The sequence below is a fragment of the Podarcis bocagei genome (genome assembly GCF_964188305.1).
Source record: "Podarcis bocagei genome assembly, chromosome: 7".
Taxonomy (NCBI): domain Eukaryota; kingdom Metazoa; phylum Chordata; class Lepidosauria; order Squamata; family Lacertidae; genus Podarcis; species Podarcis bocagei.
Genome location: NC_138132.1, coordinates 73,656,595 through 73,671,264, shown reverse-complemented (window position 1 = coordinate 73,671,264; position 14,670 = coordinate 73,656,595). Strand labels below are relative to the sequence as shown.

The following is a 14,670-nucleotide window of genomic DNA, read 5'->3' as shown; positions in this document are numbered from 1 at the left end:
AGAGACAAGGGACTCCCTTATTCAGGCAGTTGAGCCACTGCCAATATATGACAATTTAGTAGAACTGCTAAAACCTTCGTTGGCTAAGACCCCGGTAATGAATAGTAACCATTTCTCTCATAAAAAGTGGTTTGACGAGGAATGTAGACTCTTCAAGAACAACCTATATAACGAATTCTTGGCATATAGGGCATCAAATGACCCCGCACCTAGCAGTCACCTTATGAACCTCAAGAGAAGGTATAAAGCACTATTAAAGGAAAAGAAGCTTGCGGCAGAAAGAAATGATTGGAAGAACCTTCTAAAAGCTGCAGAAAATAGAAATCCCTCCTCCTTTTGGCACCAAATTTCCAAATACCTGGGTAGACCGTTGTCAAGGATAGAACCTCAAATTTCAGCTGACACCTGGGAAAGCTTCTTCTCCGATTTATATGCAGCTCACGCACCCAGCGGAGGAAGGTTAGATTTGGCCCCCTTGCCAGAGTGGGATCCTGTTACCTGCTCTGAAGTGGAAACACTTATAGGCCAATTTGAGGTGGGCAAGGCACCCGGAGACGATCTTATTTCCATAGATGTTATTAAAGCCAATAAGGATTGGTGGTGTCCACCTCTAGCAGCCCTTTTTACTTATATAAACAAAACAGCGCAATTTCCTCCAAGCTGGAACTCTGCACTGATTGTGTTAATTCACAAGAAAGGGCCGCGCACAGACCCGGCCAATTTTAGACCAATTAGCCTGCTAAATGTTATTGGGAAGATCTATTCAAGATTTCTACTTAACAAATTAACGACCTGGATGGAAAGCAACAATATCATCGCAGAGGAGCAGGCGGGTTTCCGCCCCGGAAGATCAACAACAGACCAAATCTTAATCCTAAATCACTTGGCCACCAAGTACGCTGGCAATGGCCTAAAAGCCCTCCACGTCGCCTTTATAGACTTTAAGCAGGCCTTTGATCTAATTCCCAGGAACCAGCTATGGACAAAATTGGCAGCGACATCTATCGACCGCCGCCTTCTCTTGCTGATTATTAATTTGCATACAAATACCCTCTTGAGGATTAGGATAGATAGTAAGGGGCTAGTCTCCAATCCGGTTGCCACCACTAGGGGGGTAAGACAGGGCTGTTTGCTTGCCCCTGCTCTGTTTAACTTCTATATTAATTCGCTAGTGGTGCATATGGCAAATGCTGATTTCCATCCACCAAAACTGGCAGGACGAGCCTTAAATGTCCTACTGTATGCGGACGATGCCGCCCTATTAGCTACCTCCCCCATCGGATTAAGGAGGATGCTTCGAGCTCTTCATGAATATGAGACCCAACACAAGCTCCAATTAAATTATGCCAAGACCAAAATAATGGTCTTTGCTGCTCGACCGAAACCTAATTTATGGTCAATTAATGGTATTCCTTTAGAGCAGGTCAGTTGCTTCAAATACCTGGGTCAGGTTGTAAGATCAAATAGGTCCTTCCTGGCGCACAGAGAATACATAGCCTCGAACGCATACAAAGCAGCCCTGGCGATTAGAACCCTGTACTCCAAGAAACAGGCACAGACTGTCAATGTTGCCTTACGTCTCTTTAAAATGAAAGTCCTCCCTCTTCTGCTGGTGGGCATTGCCTTGGGCTCACGTAGGGATTTTGAAAAATTGGAATCTATCCAAACCCAATTCCTCAGGGCCATACTCAGGATCCCCCCCTCCGTGGCAGGCGCGATCATGAGATTGGAAACCGGTTGCCAAGCCTTTAGGTATGTGGCCCTGAAAGCGAAGCTATGGCTATGGCTCAAGCTCTGTTTCAGACCGGTGGGTTTGGCCCCCTTGATTCTGAGGGATAACTTTAAATCTCCATGGGAAGGGGAGATAGTGGAGGAAGTGCAGAAGTGTGGGTTGTCCTCCCTTTATATAGAGTCCATGACGTATAGCCACGCAAAGGCGGTGATCGCGCAAAGATTAAGGGATATTGCCAGACAGGAGGACATAGCCCGTGTGAAACCTGGGTTGTTTCTGGGGGAGCAGTTGTATCGGGCTGCCCCAGCTCGCTACCTGGCGGATATCCACTACGTGGAATACCGCAGACTATTTACTGCGGCTAGGCTGAATGTTCTTGACTCGGCGGTCCTGAAGGGAAGATATGGAGGAGTTCCATATGACCAGAGATTATGCCACTGTGCATTGGGTGAGGTAGAATCCACAGAGCACATTTTATTGAGCTGTCCCTTCTACAACGATTTAAGACAGTATCTTATAACTCCATACTTACCCCAGCTCAGTTCCCGACAAAGAGGAATCCAGACAGCATATCTGCTAAATAAGTCTTCTGGGAAAACAACCTTGTCAGTGGCTAAATTTCTTTTCCTGGCACTCAAGCGTCGGAAACGTATAACTGAATGCTTTGATGTGGGTTATCTGTGAGAGGTCTATTTCTGTGGCCCTACCTTACCTATGTATCTCCTATGATGTTATAGTTTATAATTATTGTGTAATGTTTTAATTCTGACTATCGAATAATGATAGTCTGACTGGCCGAATAAAGAAATTGAAATTGAAAAGATTTTTTGAAAGAATCCCTAAGCCCCGGGGTCACAATTTCAGAAAAAATCTGAGATTTGGCAGTTTACTCAAAAATGATGCCAAACGGTTGCACATGCTCCTATGAAAGCTGTGGCGGTCAAAACAGTAGGCTTTTTATAAGAGGACAAGAAATTAGCCCTCGACAAGTTAACCAGCGGGAATTTTCTTTTTGGAAAAAATTCCTAAGCCCCGGGGTCACGATTTCCGCAAAAATCTGACTTTCGGCAATTCACTCAAATATGGTCCCCAACGGTTGCAAGTGCTCCCCTGAAAGGTTTCGCGGTCAAAGCAGAAGGCTTTTTATCACAGGACAAGAAATCTGCCCTTGACAGCTTAACCGGCGGAAAAAGATTTTTTGAAAAAATCCTTAAGCCCCGGGGTCACAATTTCAGAAAATATCTGACTTTCGGCAATTCACTCAAAAATGGTGCCAAAGGGTTGCAAATGCTCCCCTGAAACGTTTGGCGGTCAAAACAGAAGTCTTTTTATAACAGGACAAGAAATTAGTCCTCAATAACTTAACTGGCGGAAAAAGATTTTTTGAAAGAATCCCTAAGGTCACAATTTCAGAAAAAATCTGACATTCGACAGTTCACTCAAAAATGGTGCCAAAGGGTTGCAAATGCTCCCCTGAATGGTTTGGCGGTCGAAACAGAAGCCTTTTTATCACAGGACAAGAAATCAGCCCTCGACAACTTAAGCGGAGGGAAAAGATTTTTTTGAAAAAATCCCTAAGCCCCGGAGTCACAATTTCAGAAAAAATCCGACATTCGGCAGTTCACTCAAAAATGGTGCCGAACGGTTGCAAATGCTCCCCTGAAAGGTTTGGCGGTCAAAACAGAAGGCTTTTTATCACAGGACAAGAAATCTGCCCTCGACAACTTAAGCGGAGGAAAAAGATTTTTTTGAAAAAAATCCCTAAGCCCCGGGGTCACAATTTCAGCAAAAATCTGACTTTTGGCAATTCACTAAAAAATGGTGCTCAACGGTTGTAAATGCTCCCCTGAAACGTTTGGCGGTCTAAACAGAAGCCTTTTTAACACAGGACAAGAAATCAGCCCTCGACAACTTAACCGGCAACTTAAGTTGGCCCTCCAGATCAGCCTTTCTCAACCTTGGGGTCCAGTTGTTTTTTGACTACAACTCCCATCATTCCTATCTAGCCGCACCAGTGGTCACGGATGATGGGAGTTGTAGTCCAACGGCATCTGGGGAAACAAGCTTCAGAAAGGCTGCTGTAGCGTTTACATTTTAACTTTGATACTACTAATAATTCTGGACTTTGCCTGGGACAAGCAGCACAGCTCATTTCTTCCATCAAGGAGATTGGCGGAAGGAGGACAGGAGCAAAGGTTCAGGCCGAAAATCCACCCCCATTACTCATTTCTCAGAGGAGGCTTTGGCAGAGAAATGGCCGTGTCGAAACCAAGAGCATGTCAGCTCAGATCAGAATCCCGGCTGGTGATGAAAAGGGCCGCATCCCCGGAGTGAGTTGGGGATGTCGTTTGACTGCTACATGGCCCGGCAGACGAATTAGCTTCTGATTAATCTGTTTGGAAAGAGCTATTCATGGCAGGCAGCGAGGGACAGCGATGCATTAAATCAAAGTTTGCAAGGGAAGAGCACAAAAGCAAGCAGAAATCCTTGGCTTCACAGTTTCGTCAGCTACGCAGCTCCAAACTCTTGGGCTTTTGAGCTGACATTTGCACCTGGCATCCTGGCTGCTACCAGCTGAGTCTGGTACATTAAGTGTGACTGTGGCCCCACCCAGCTCCCCACCTGCCTGCATCCTTCCTTACACCATAAATGAAAGCCCTGCTGGATCAGGATAAGGGCCCATTCAGCCCAGCATCCTGTTCTCTCAGCCAAATGTTTGGTGCAGTGGTGGTGATCAGCTGCGTAACTGAGTTCACACAAAACTGAGTTGTGTCCCCAATCCAGCCACTTCTCTCACTGCCTACACCTGAAGTCACATTTGGCATCAGATGCAGGGCATGTACACATTGTTTGGAGGGCATGCGGGCCCTCAAGGCAAATTGGTGCTCATCTGGGCCAAATTTGGCCCACAGGCCAGAAGGTTCCCTACCCTGGCTATTGATAACACTGAATTTATAAGATTAAAAACTGCTGACTGGTGATAATCAAGAACAACTTTCCCAGGTTCAATGCCTGGCATCTCCCAGCAGGGCTGGCAATGCCCCTTGTCTGAAACCCTGGAGAGTTGTTGCCAGTCAGTGTAGGGAATACAGGGCTAGATGGTCTCATAGGTTCAACACAGCTGAAGCCAGCTTCCTACGGCGCTTAAACACTGAAAGCCTTTTTTTCTTGCTTTAATCTTTTTGTAAACCGCTTTGAGGCTGCTGCTTTAACAATCAAGTGGTGTATATGTAATAAATAAATAAGGTTCACACGATAAATCTGCATTTCAGCAGTGGGTCTCGATGATGGGTGTTCTCTGTCTTCCAAAACACAGGCAACGTCGCCTTCTGCCCCCCGCCCCCCCAACAACTTACCCGTAACAAACAGACCAGGATGTAAAAAAAGAATCTCATTCTCAAAAGACTTCCTTGTTTTTTAATATAAAGATGAACAGATTTTGCACTAAAGAGCAACGAGGTCAAGTCCAAGACAAACGGTAGGAGGAGGAGGATACGAACTGTCCAAGGCTAACAGAGGCCACACACCATCAGCCCCTCCTCACGGCCCAAATCTTAACAATTCTGAAACGGGGGGAAAGTGTGTGTGTGGCAGGAGGGACAGAACCATCAAAAGAGAAACTGCAATTTATTTTTCTGTTTTGAGCTCCCTTCCGCCTTAGAAGAAACATCCAGAGAGCAAAATCTGCCTTGCAAGCTGCCCCGGACCTTGCTAACTGGTCACGTCGATACATCTGTGATTTACTGGAAGCAGAGATCAGGCGCTAGCCCCTCTTGAATGTTATGGGCAGAAGATTCCCAGCCTCATCACAGCGGTGTTCTGGCCCAGCTCTTCCATTTCAGGCTCTTTCCTCTGGTATCCCCCATCGAGCCGGAGTGAAATTTAGTAGTCTCTTTCCACTCGGCCTCTGGGTTCCTGGGCCAGTTCCAGATCATCAGCGTCGTCTACTTCACCTCCATGATCTTCCTGTTATTGGGCAGGGGGAAAAGGAGCTCAGTTTTTGTTTGTTTGTTTCTGAGGGGGAATCGGGAAGTGAGACCGAAGATACATCTGCACCAAACATTTATCTATTTATGACTTAAATTTCTATAAAAAAAACCCCAAAGGAATAGACTGTCTGCTGGCTCAGGCTGATGGACAATCTATTCCTCCATCCTGTCCTTGCAATGGCCAACCAGAGGCCTGTTGGAAGTCTGCAAGCAGTGCATGAGAGCAACAGCCCTCTTCTTGAAGGGGTACAGTTAGGGTTACCCCAGAAAGCCCTAAAAACTGTTTTGTGAATTCCCCCCCCCCCAGCCAGGCCTCGGCGTACGCATTTTTAAAACTGCATATTCCTCTAAGACAAAAAGGACGAGCTAAGCAGTCCTCTCTGTAACAAAAACGCTGTAACAAACCCAGAGCTGAGAGCAGTAAAGCTTTTCGCTTCCCAGATCCAAGATAACCTTGTCCTGGTACACTGACTTGCAACATACATCCGGGAACAGAGTCAGAGAACGAAAAGCAACATTTCTATGTAAGAATCTGTGAAGGGCGAGAGGAAAAAGGGGGTTTGAAAAAAGGATAAAACCTGCTTGTAAAATGTTTTCGGTGCGGCCTGTCTTTTGTGAACTGAATCACACAGGTGCCTCTGCCCCCCCCCCCCATGGCAGAATAAAACGCTCTTTCTCTGGATTAACCCCTTGGTGTCGTTTGGCTCCTTTTGTCTCTGCTCGTGTGCAACAATTATTCCTACCCATGGATTAAAAAGGCTACATTTTCACCTGCGATTCCAGACACCAGAGGCAGGGCATAGCCATTGTGGCTAGCAGCCGCTGACAGCCATGAATTCCTCTTAAGTTTCCTATTCCCTTTCTCTGCACAGTGCATATTTTTTTTAATATCCCTCTACCTCGTACCTACAGGACTGCCTCTCCTGGTATGTCCCATGGAGGACCTTACGGACTTTCAGATAAAAACATCTTGGAGATCCCGGGCCACAGGGAGGTTAGGCTGGCCTCAACCAGAGCCAGGGCTTTTTCGGCTGTGGCCCCGATCTGGTGGAACGCTCTGTCACAAGAGACTAGGGCCCTGCGGGACTTGACATCTTTCCGCAGGGCCTGCAAGACAGAGCTGTTCCACCAGGCCTTTGGCCAAGGCACAGCCTGACTCCCTCCTTTGGCAATCCTCACAGAACTCTAGCCCAATGGTTGCCATTAATCTGATTGGAATTAATTTTATAATGAAATGATTTTAGAATGTTTTATCATTTTATTGTTGTTAGCCGCTCTGAGCCCGGCTTCGGCTGGGGAGGGCGGGATATAAATAAAATTTATTATTATTATTATTATTATTATTATTATTATTATTATTATTATTACCATCTGCTCCCCTGCCCCCACCTGCCTCTCCCCCTAAACTAAAAACCTCCAATAATTATAACCCAAATCACAGAACAACGGTCGAGTTGGAAGGGACTCCAGTGGTCATCTAGACCAACCCCCCGGCAACTGCAGCTAAAGTACCCCTGGCAGATGACCACCCTGTTTAAAAATCTCCAAGGAATCTAGAGCCAAGTGTTCAATTTCTGGCAGTTGCTCAACCTGGGGAGTACAGTCAGGTGCACATCTATGCACAAATTGGCTCTGCCCTCAAGTTGCCTCTCTAGGAGTTTCTGCTGTGCATCACTGCACCACAAGCCGGGCTCAGTCTCGGTGGTATTTTCTCCACCTCATCATGATGAAATGTGCCCTTTGCAGCCCTGAGAGCCTTCTCTCTATTATGTTTTAAGGAAAGGAGCGTGGACTTTGAAAAGCTATTTTAAGCCTCTGGGTGTTGCTTCTTTTCTGTAAACATTGTCACTTTGTTCTGAGGCAGGAGGGGGAGGGGAGGGGTGACGTGACTTGGTGAGAAAGACAAAGGGAAACTGTCCTCAAATGAACCTAATCAGTGTCCTTGCATCTCCTGGGGGTAGAGATGGAAGAAGGCACCATTTTCCATTCCGCCATGCTGCAGTTTCCATTCTGCTGTGGTTCATCTTTTGCAAAAAAGAAGAAGAAAGAAACCCACACTGCGTGCCTCGCTGTCCACAATGGCAAAACAGCGCAACTTACGTAATTAATGAAGGAAATTATATTGTCCTTGCGTTACTCCAGCCCGTTCATTAAGATACAAAAAAGGGAACACGATGCAAATGGTTGGTGTGCGTGTTGAAAGAACTCCACATCTTTGCGGACTGAAAGCAACAACGATGGATACTGATCGAAATCTGCCGAATTGATTTCCGTCCCAGACATTGAAATGAATAAGGGAACATCAAGGATTTTCCACTTCCATGCTGTTTTCATCAGAATTCTCCAACACCCTCACTCCTGATTCCATATCCCAATTTGCCTAGGCATGGGCGGCTGGGCTTGCACACTGTTTTTTGAAACAGTGGCAGGTGGCTGTTTTTGATATGCTAATGGTAGGCAGCTCTGCAAGGGCAGCAGAAGAGGAGCTGAATGTCTTAAGAGAAAGGGAAGGTGGTGAGAGCCTACACACACATCCGCCCCACAAGGAAGATGCTAGGAGTAGCCATTGTGGTGCGCAAGCCAGGCATTTCAAATGGTGCAGCCTATAGGGCACCTGCTTTGCATGCAGAAGGTTCCTGGTTCAATCCCTGCCCTCTCTAGTCGTTTTATTTTTTTTAAAAGGATCTGGCAGCTGGAAAAGATATCTCAAGGTTCTGGAAACCTAGAGAGCAGCTGCCAGTCAGAGCACACCTGCTAAGCTAGTCCAACCCCTTTACGGCCTAGGACCCTCGTACCTACGGGACCGCCTCTCCCGGTATGCCCCACGGAGAGCCTTAAGGTCCATATATAGCAACACCCTAGAGGTCCCGGGCCCTAAGGAAGTTAGATTAGCTTCAACCAGAGCCAGGGCCTTTTCAACTCTGGCTCCGGCCTGGTGGAACGCTCTGTCTCATAAGACCAGGGCCCTGCAGGATCTGATTTCTTTCCGCAGGGCCTGTATGTAAGACAGAGTTGTTCCGCTTAGCCTTTGGCTTGGAGCCAATTTGATTCCCTCCCCCTCTTTCTTTTTCCTTTTTCCTTTCTCCTCCTGTGATGAGGCTGCATTTTAATATTTTAATGTTTCAATATTTTAATTGTTGTATTTTAATCTTGTTTTTAAGTTGTATTCATTCAACTTGTTTTTATTATTGCTTGTTAGTCGCCCTGAGCCCGGCCTTGGCTGGGGAGGGCGGGGTATAAATAAAAATTATTATTATTATTAACCTCAAGCTGACCCCCTTATCTGTCTTCTGTCTCATTTACAAGCAGACCAGGAGTACCTGCATCTCGTAACACTATAGCCAGGCAGCATCCAACGAAGTTGAATGATGGGAGGTTCAGGGTGGACCAGAGGAGCACATTATTAAGGCATCTGGTCGAGCACTGTGAGAACAGGATGCTGGACTACTAGATGTCCCAGCAGCCACACTCTTCTTCCACTCTTATATAATCCATGTTTGGGTGCTTGGCAGCAGAGACAGGGTGTGTCAGAGTCATAGAAAGCTCATTTCTGAAAGGTAGAAGAGCTGTTGCTCCTTCAGCAGATGTCTGCAATGAAGGCTGCAATCCCAGTCTTACCCAGGAGTCAACATCACTGAATATCAGCGGTGACGGGTGCTCATGGTGACTGGCAGGGCAGAAGGCAGGGAGCCTAACAGTAGGTGGCGCCAGAGGCAATGACAAACAGAGCCGACTTAATTTTCGCTTTGCCCCCATCCTTCCTGCTAAGTTCTGCAAGGGGCATCAATGAGACAGAGGAGGAGGAAGTTAATGGGCATTTGCCGTCACCTGGACCGGTTGTAAGGGAGAAGACAAACAGGTGAAACCCCCATTTGCCCCAATGGGCTGGCCTCCCCTGCAACATGGCAGATTTAATTTGGAATAAACACCCACAGAATGCCACTGTGATCTGTTGCTGTTGCTTTCCCTTTTTAAGAGCAGGAAAAGAAAGTCGTGAGAGTGCATGGCAAATATAAAAAATTCAAAAGCCGCTTCCTAAGTGCCTTGTATTTGGGGGACAGTGGGGGAAGGAGATTACCTGTCTTTGGGAACAGCAGGGGCCTGCATTTTGGAAAGTAGGTCAGGGAGCTGCCTCGGCTTGTTAGCTGGGCAGATTAATTGGGGTGGAAGAGAAGGAATGCCTGATGCTGCTGATGCTGACATTGCTGCCACCAGAGAAACACTTTTGCATTTTGTGCAGATCATGGGCTGGGATGGAGGTGGCACTGCGTGAACGGCACAGTGATCGCCAGTCTAACTATCATGTATGCATAGCAGATGGGAATGTAAGAAGCTGCCTTATACCGAGTCAGACCATTGGGACGTCTAGCTCAGTACTGTCTACACTGACTGGCAGCGGCTGTCCGGGGTTTCAGGGGGATGACATTCCCAACCCCACTTAGAGATGCCGAGGAATGGACGTTCTGCATGCAAAGCGGATGCTCTACTATCGAGCCACAGCTCTTCTCTTAAGACATGCGAAGCTACAGCTGGGACAGCTCACTCAGTAGATCACGAGGCTCTTGATCTCAGGGTTGCGGGTTCGAGTCCCACCTTGGGTAAAAGATTCCTGCATTGGAGGGGGTTGGACTGGATGACCCTCATGGTCCCTTCCGGCTCTTATGATTCTATGCTTTATACAGAGTCAGACTATTGGTCCATCTAGCTCAATATTATCTGCCCTGACTGGCAGCAGCTTTCCAGGGTTTCAGGTAGGGATCTTTCTCAGTCCTCACTGGAGATGCCTGCGATTGAACCTGGGCCATTGGGGAACTATGGCTCCTCCCTTAACAATGAAGCAACATTCTAGTCCTCGTGGTTGGAATAAAAGGGTGGTTTTAAAAGGGGCATATGAAGCTGCCTTACATGGAGTCAGCCCATTGGCCCATCTAGCTCAGTATTCTTGTCTGGGAATTGGACCCAGAACGTTTTGCATGCAGAGCTCCTTGAGAGGAGGGACTGCTTGTTAAACTACTCTGGGAACTGTAGCTCTGTGAGGGGAGCAGGGGACTCCTAGTGACTCTCATTCCCCTTAAACTACAGTTTCCAGGATGCCATGGCTGTTAAAGTGGAATCAGAGTGCATTAAATGAGGCAGGACATCACCATCATGATATGCCACTGCTGAGAGACTTGTGCTGACTGCCTTTCAGCTACCAGGCTAAGTTCAAGGTGCTAGTCCCTATGCCGCTTGGGACTAGGATACCTGAATGCTTTGCAGGTGAAGGCCTCCTCCAAGTGATGCCGTCTTATCAGGAGGTCCATACCACACACAACACAGGAACTGGGCCTTTTCTGTGGTGGCCCCATCATTTGAAACTCCCTCCCATTAAATACTAGACAGGCACTGTCTTTTGGGCACCTGCCGAAGCCCTCCCTACTCCAGCAAGGCTTTTAAGTCGAGCTCCTTCCCAGTCTGCTCCTGTATTGGAATTGTTCTTAAGATGCTCGACTGCTTCTGTGTTTGCCACCCTGGGCTCCTTCAGGAGAAAGGAAACCAAAGTGACCAAAAATGGGTGGAGAAACAGAGAGAAGTTTTTTCTCTCCCTAGAACTGCCAGACATCCAATGAAGCTGAATGTTGGAAGATTCGGGACAGATCAAAGAAAGTCCTTGATGCAGTGCGGCGTTAAACTGTGGAACTCGCTCCTGCAGGAGGCAGTGACTGTTGGGATATTCCGTTCCACCTTAAGGAACAGGCATGGTTGTGGTGTGTCACGTGTCTGTTTACACTCCAGCACAGTATGCTGGGAACTTCCGTTTGTGTATAGCTTTTGCTTATGCTGTCTTGCTTTGGACACGAAGGAGATCGGACATGTTTTCCTTTTGTCCTGATGTATGCTGATGTATGTCCTGATGTCTTGTCCTGATGTATGTAAGGGATGCGGGTGGCACTGTGGTCTAAACCACAGAGCCTAGGACTTGCCGATCAGAAAGTCGGTGGTTCAAATCCCCGCAACGGGGTGAGCTCCCGTTGCTCGGTCCCTGCTCCTGCCAACCTAGCAGTTCAAAAGCACGTCAAAGTGCAAGTAGATAAATAGGTACCGCTATGGCGGGAAGGTAAATGGTGTTTCCGCGTGCTGTTCTGGTTTGCCAGAAGCGGCTTAGTCATGCTGGCCACATGACCCGGAAGCTGTACACCGGCTCCCTCGGCCAATAAAGCGAGATGAGCGCCGCAACACCAGAGTCGGCCACGACTGGACCTAATGGTCAGGGGTCCCTTTACCTTTATGCTGAATAAACTGCTTGTAAATATGCTCACACAACGTCTCCTGCCATTCTGTTGTGTAGTGTTTACTCTGCTGAGTAGCGTGCCCTAGCTTCTGAAGCTCGGGTCACAGATGCTGCACCAAGGACTGGAGATCGCCCGGTACACCGGCCGGTGGGCTGGAGCCAGATGGGGGCCTGCCAATTGCCCCCGTTTCCTTGGTCACATGCCAACAGTGACAGCTACCAACTTGGACGGCTGGAAAAGGAGATCCGACAACAGAGAAGGCAGGCAGTGGGGGGCTGGCTGGGGGAAGCCCAAGGTTAGTGGGGCACCCTCCACTACTCCTTAGTTAACTGGTTAACCAACTGATTACTAAGCAGAGCAATCCCCAGGACTTCTCCAGGCACCGTTTTATACTGAGTTTCCATTATTATTTTCCCTTATGGGGGCACCTCATTATCAGCTGGCGCACGTCCTGTAACTTCCTGCTGAAATCTGTAACTTTTTAGACCAGGAAACCTGCCTTAAATGTCAAAAAGATGCCTGGGAATTTTGAACAGCATTAGCATTTGTCTTTAAGGCATATTCTCAAGAGAGGTTTGAGAGTTGGGGAGGGACAGAGAAAAGAGAAGAACCTGTGTTTCATACAAGATCTTGCTCCTGGTCTTCCTGATAATCATCCATTGGGTCATCTGCGATTTTCTTTGGTCTACCAGCATCCTGGAAAGGAAAGGAAAGGAACAAAGAGGGGGTTTTATTAAGGAAATTGTAGATCTGCTCCGAGTCAGCCTGGTGTAGGGGTTAAGACTGTTGGGCTAGGACTGGCAAGACCTGGGTTGTTGTTGTTACGCGAATCTAATGCACCAATGAATCTAATGCGCACCTCAGTTTTCAAAACCTTGAAACCAAAAAAGTATTTGCTGGCGCCACCAGATCTACAGCGCACCCTAATTTTCACAACGTAATTTGGCCAAAAAAGGTGCACATTACATTCGAGTAAATACGGCATTGTTGTTATTTTTTATTTTTTTTACTATATTACCTCTCTCTGGAATGCACACAGTAAATATTTTGGATTAAGGAGTTGTCAGGATCCTGCCCAACCATGACTCCGGGGAGAAACTCCTCAATGGGAAAGGCAAGAGACCCTTTGAAAGAGCCTCACTGTAATTGGAAATCAGAAAGAACCACCTATAGTCCTTAAGGCAGCTAACAAGGTTGTAGCGAACATTAGTCCTACTCAAGAGCAGACCCACTGAAATTGATCAGCATGACTAACTTAGGGCCATTAATTTCTTTCTATATATATATATACACACAGTGTGTATAAAATATGTACACACAGAGAGAGAGAGAGAGAATTATAAACACAAATCCAATAGAGTCAACGGTCTGGAAAAAGGATACAGTGGTACCTTGGTTCTCAAACACCTTGGTACTCAAACAATTTGGAACCCAAACACTGCAAACCCTTGGAAGTAAGTGTTCTGGTTTGCGAACTTTTTTCGGAAGCTGAATGTGCTCAGTTTTGAGTGTTACGCTGACGATTTGAGTGTTATGTTGAGGTCTGTCTGGTTTTGCTATTTATTTTGCATTTTTGTTTTTGCGGCTCTTTTTTGTTTTGTTTTTGTGACTGTGTGGAACCCAGTTCAGCTACTGATTGATTGATTGTGTGACTGCAGCACATTATTTATTGCTATCATTTTATGGGCAAATGGTCTTGTTAGAGAGTAAAATTCATATTAAATTGCTGGAGCGGATTTATCCATTTTGCATCACTTTCTATGGGAAAGCACGCCTTGGTTTTGGAATGGACTTCCGGAACGGATTAAGTTTGAGAACCAAGGTACCACTGTATTTCCAAAATCATTACATGTGACTAACTTAGATCCAGTAATTTCAAGGCGCCAATTCTGGGTAGGTCTTACTTTGATAACAAGCATCTAGTCCCCATGAATATGTCACCTGGGCTTCTCAAAAGCCTCCAACTATACCCTAAACCATGGGTAGGCAAACTAAGGCCCAGGGGCTGGATCCGGCCCAATCGCCTTCTAAATCCGGCCCGCGGACAGTCTGGGAATCAGTGTTTTTACATGACTAGAATGTGTCCTTTTATTTAAAATGCATCTCTGGGTTATTTGTGGAGCATAGGAATTCCTTCATTATTTTTTCTTCAAAATATAGTCTCCCCCCCCCCACAAGGACTGAGGGTCAGTGGACTGGCCTCCTGCTGAAAAAGTTTGCTGACCCCTGCCCTAAACCCTACAGTGACCCCTGAATCCTCTGCCCAGACCCTACGAAGGTCGGAGACAGCATAGGATTGCAAGGAAAGGCCTATTCAGGTGTCAGAAAAGGTCCCCCTCTCTCACACGCTCACACACATAATTCTTCCTCCCTTTCTCTTTCTCTGTCCCCCTCTCCCTCCCTCCGCACCCCACACCTTCCAAGCTAGTTCCAAAAACTAACATCTGCAGCACTCAGATCTACCCAACTCTACAGCCAAACCAATCTAGAGAGGGCCACAATTTCTTCTCAGATGCCACTGTGTGAGTGTACTTTTTAAAGAAACAAACCAAACCAAGCCTGCCTACCTACCTACCAATTTTTCTTTTAGACTTTGACAGGTAAAATGCAGCCTTGGAGAAACAGGAGACACAGAGAAGGCTTGGCAGCTTGTCAAAACAAGGTAGGGGATCTCGTC

General features: G+C 46.9%; 1 protein-coding gene across 2 annotated transcripts in view; it reads right to left on the bottom strand.

Annotated features, from left to right (window-relative positions):
- Positions 1-5,126: 5,126 nt before the first annotated feature.
- Positions 5,127-14,670, bottom strand: part of LOC308591027 (uncharacterized protein) — a 46,500-nt gene continuing 36,956 nt past the window's right edge. Inside the window, exons 14-15 of one of the 2 annotated variants that reach the window (XM_081201557.1) lie at positions 12,618-12,689; positions 5,127-5,698 (exon numbers count right to left, since the gene is read on the bottom strand). In XM_081201557.1, the coding sequence (XP_081057683.1) occupies positions 5,615-5,698; positions 12,618-12,689 (156 nt within the window). In that variant the 3' untranslated portion in view covers positions 5,127-5,614. Of the gene's footprint in view, positions 5,699-12,604; positions 12,690-14,670 lie in introns of both variants that reach the window. The other variant, XM_081201558.1, reaches the window with a different exon arrangement.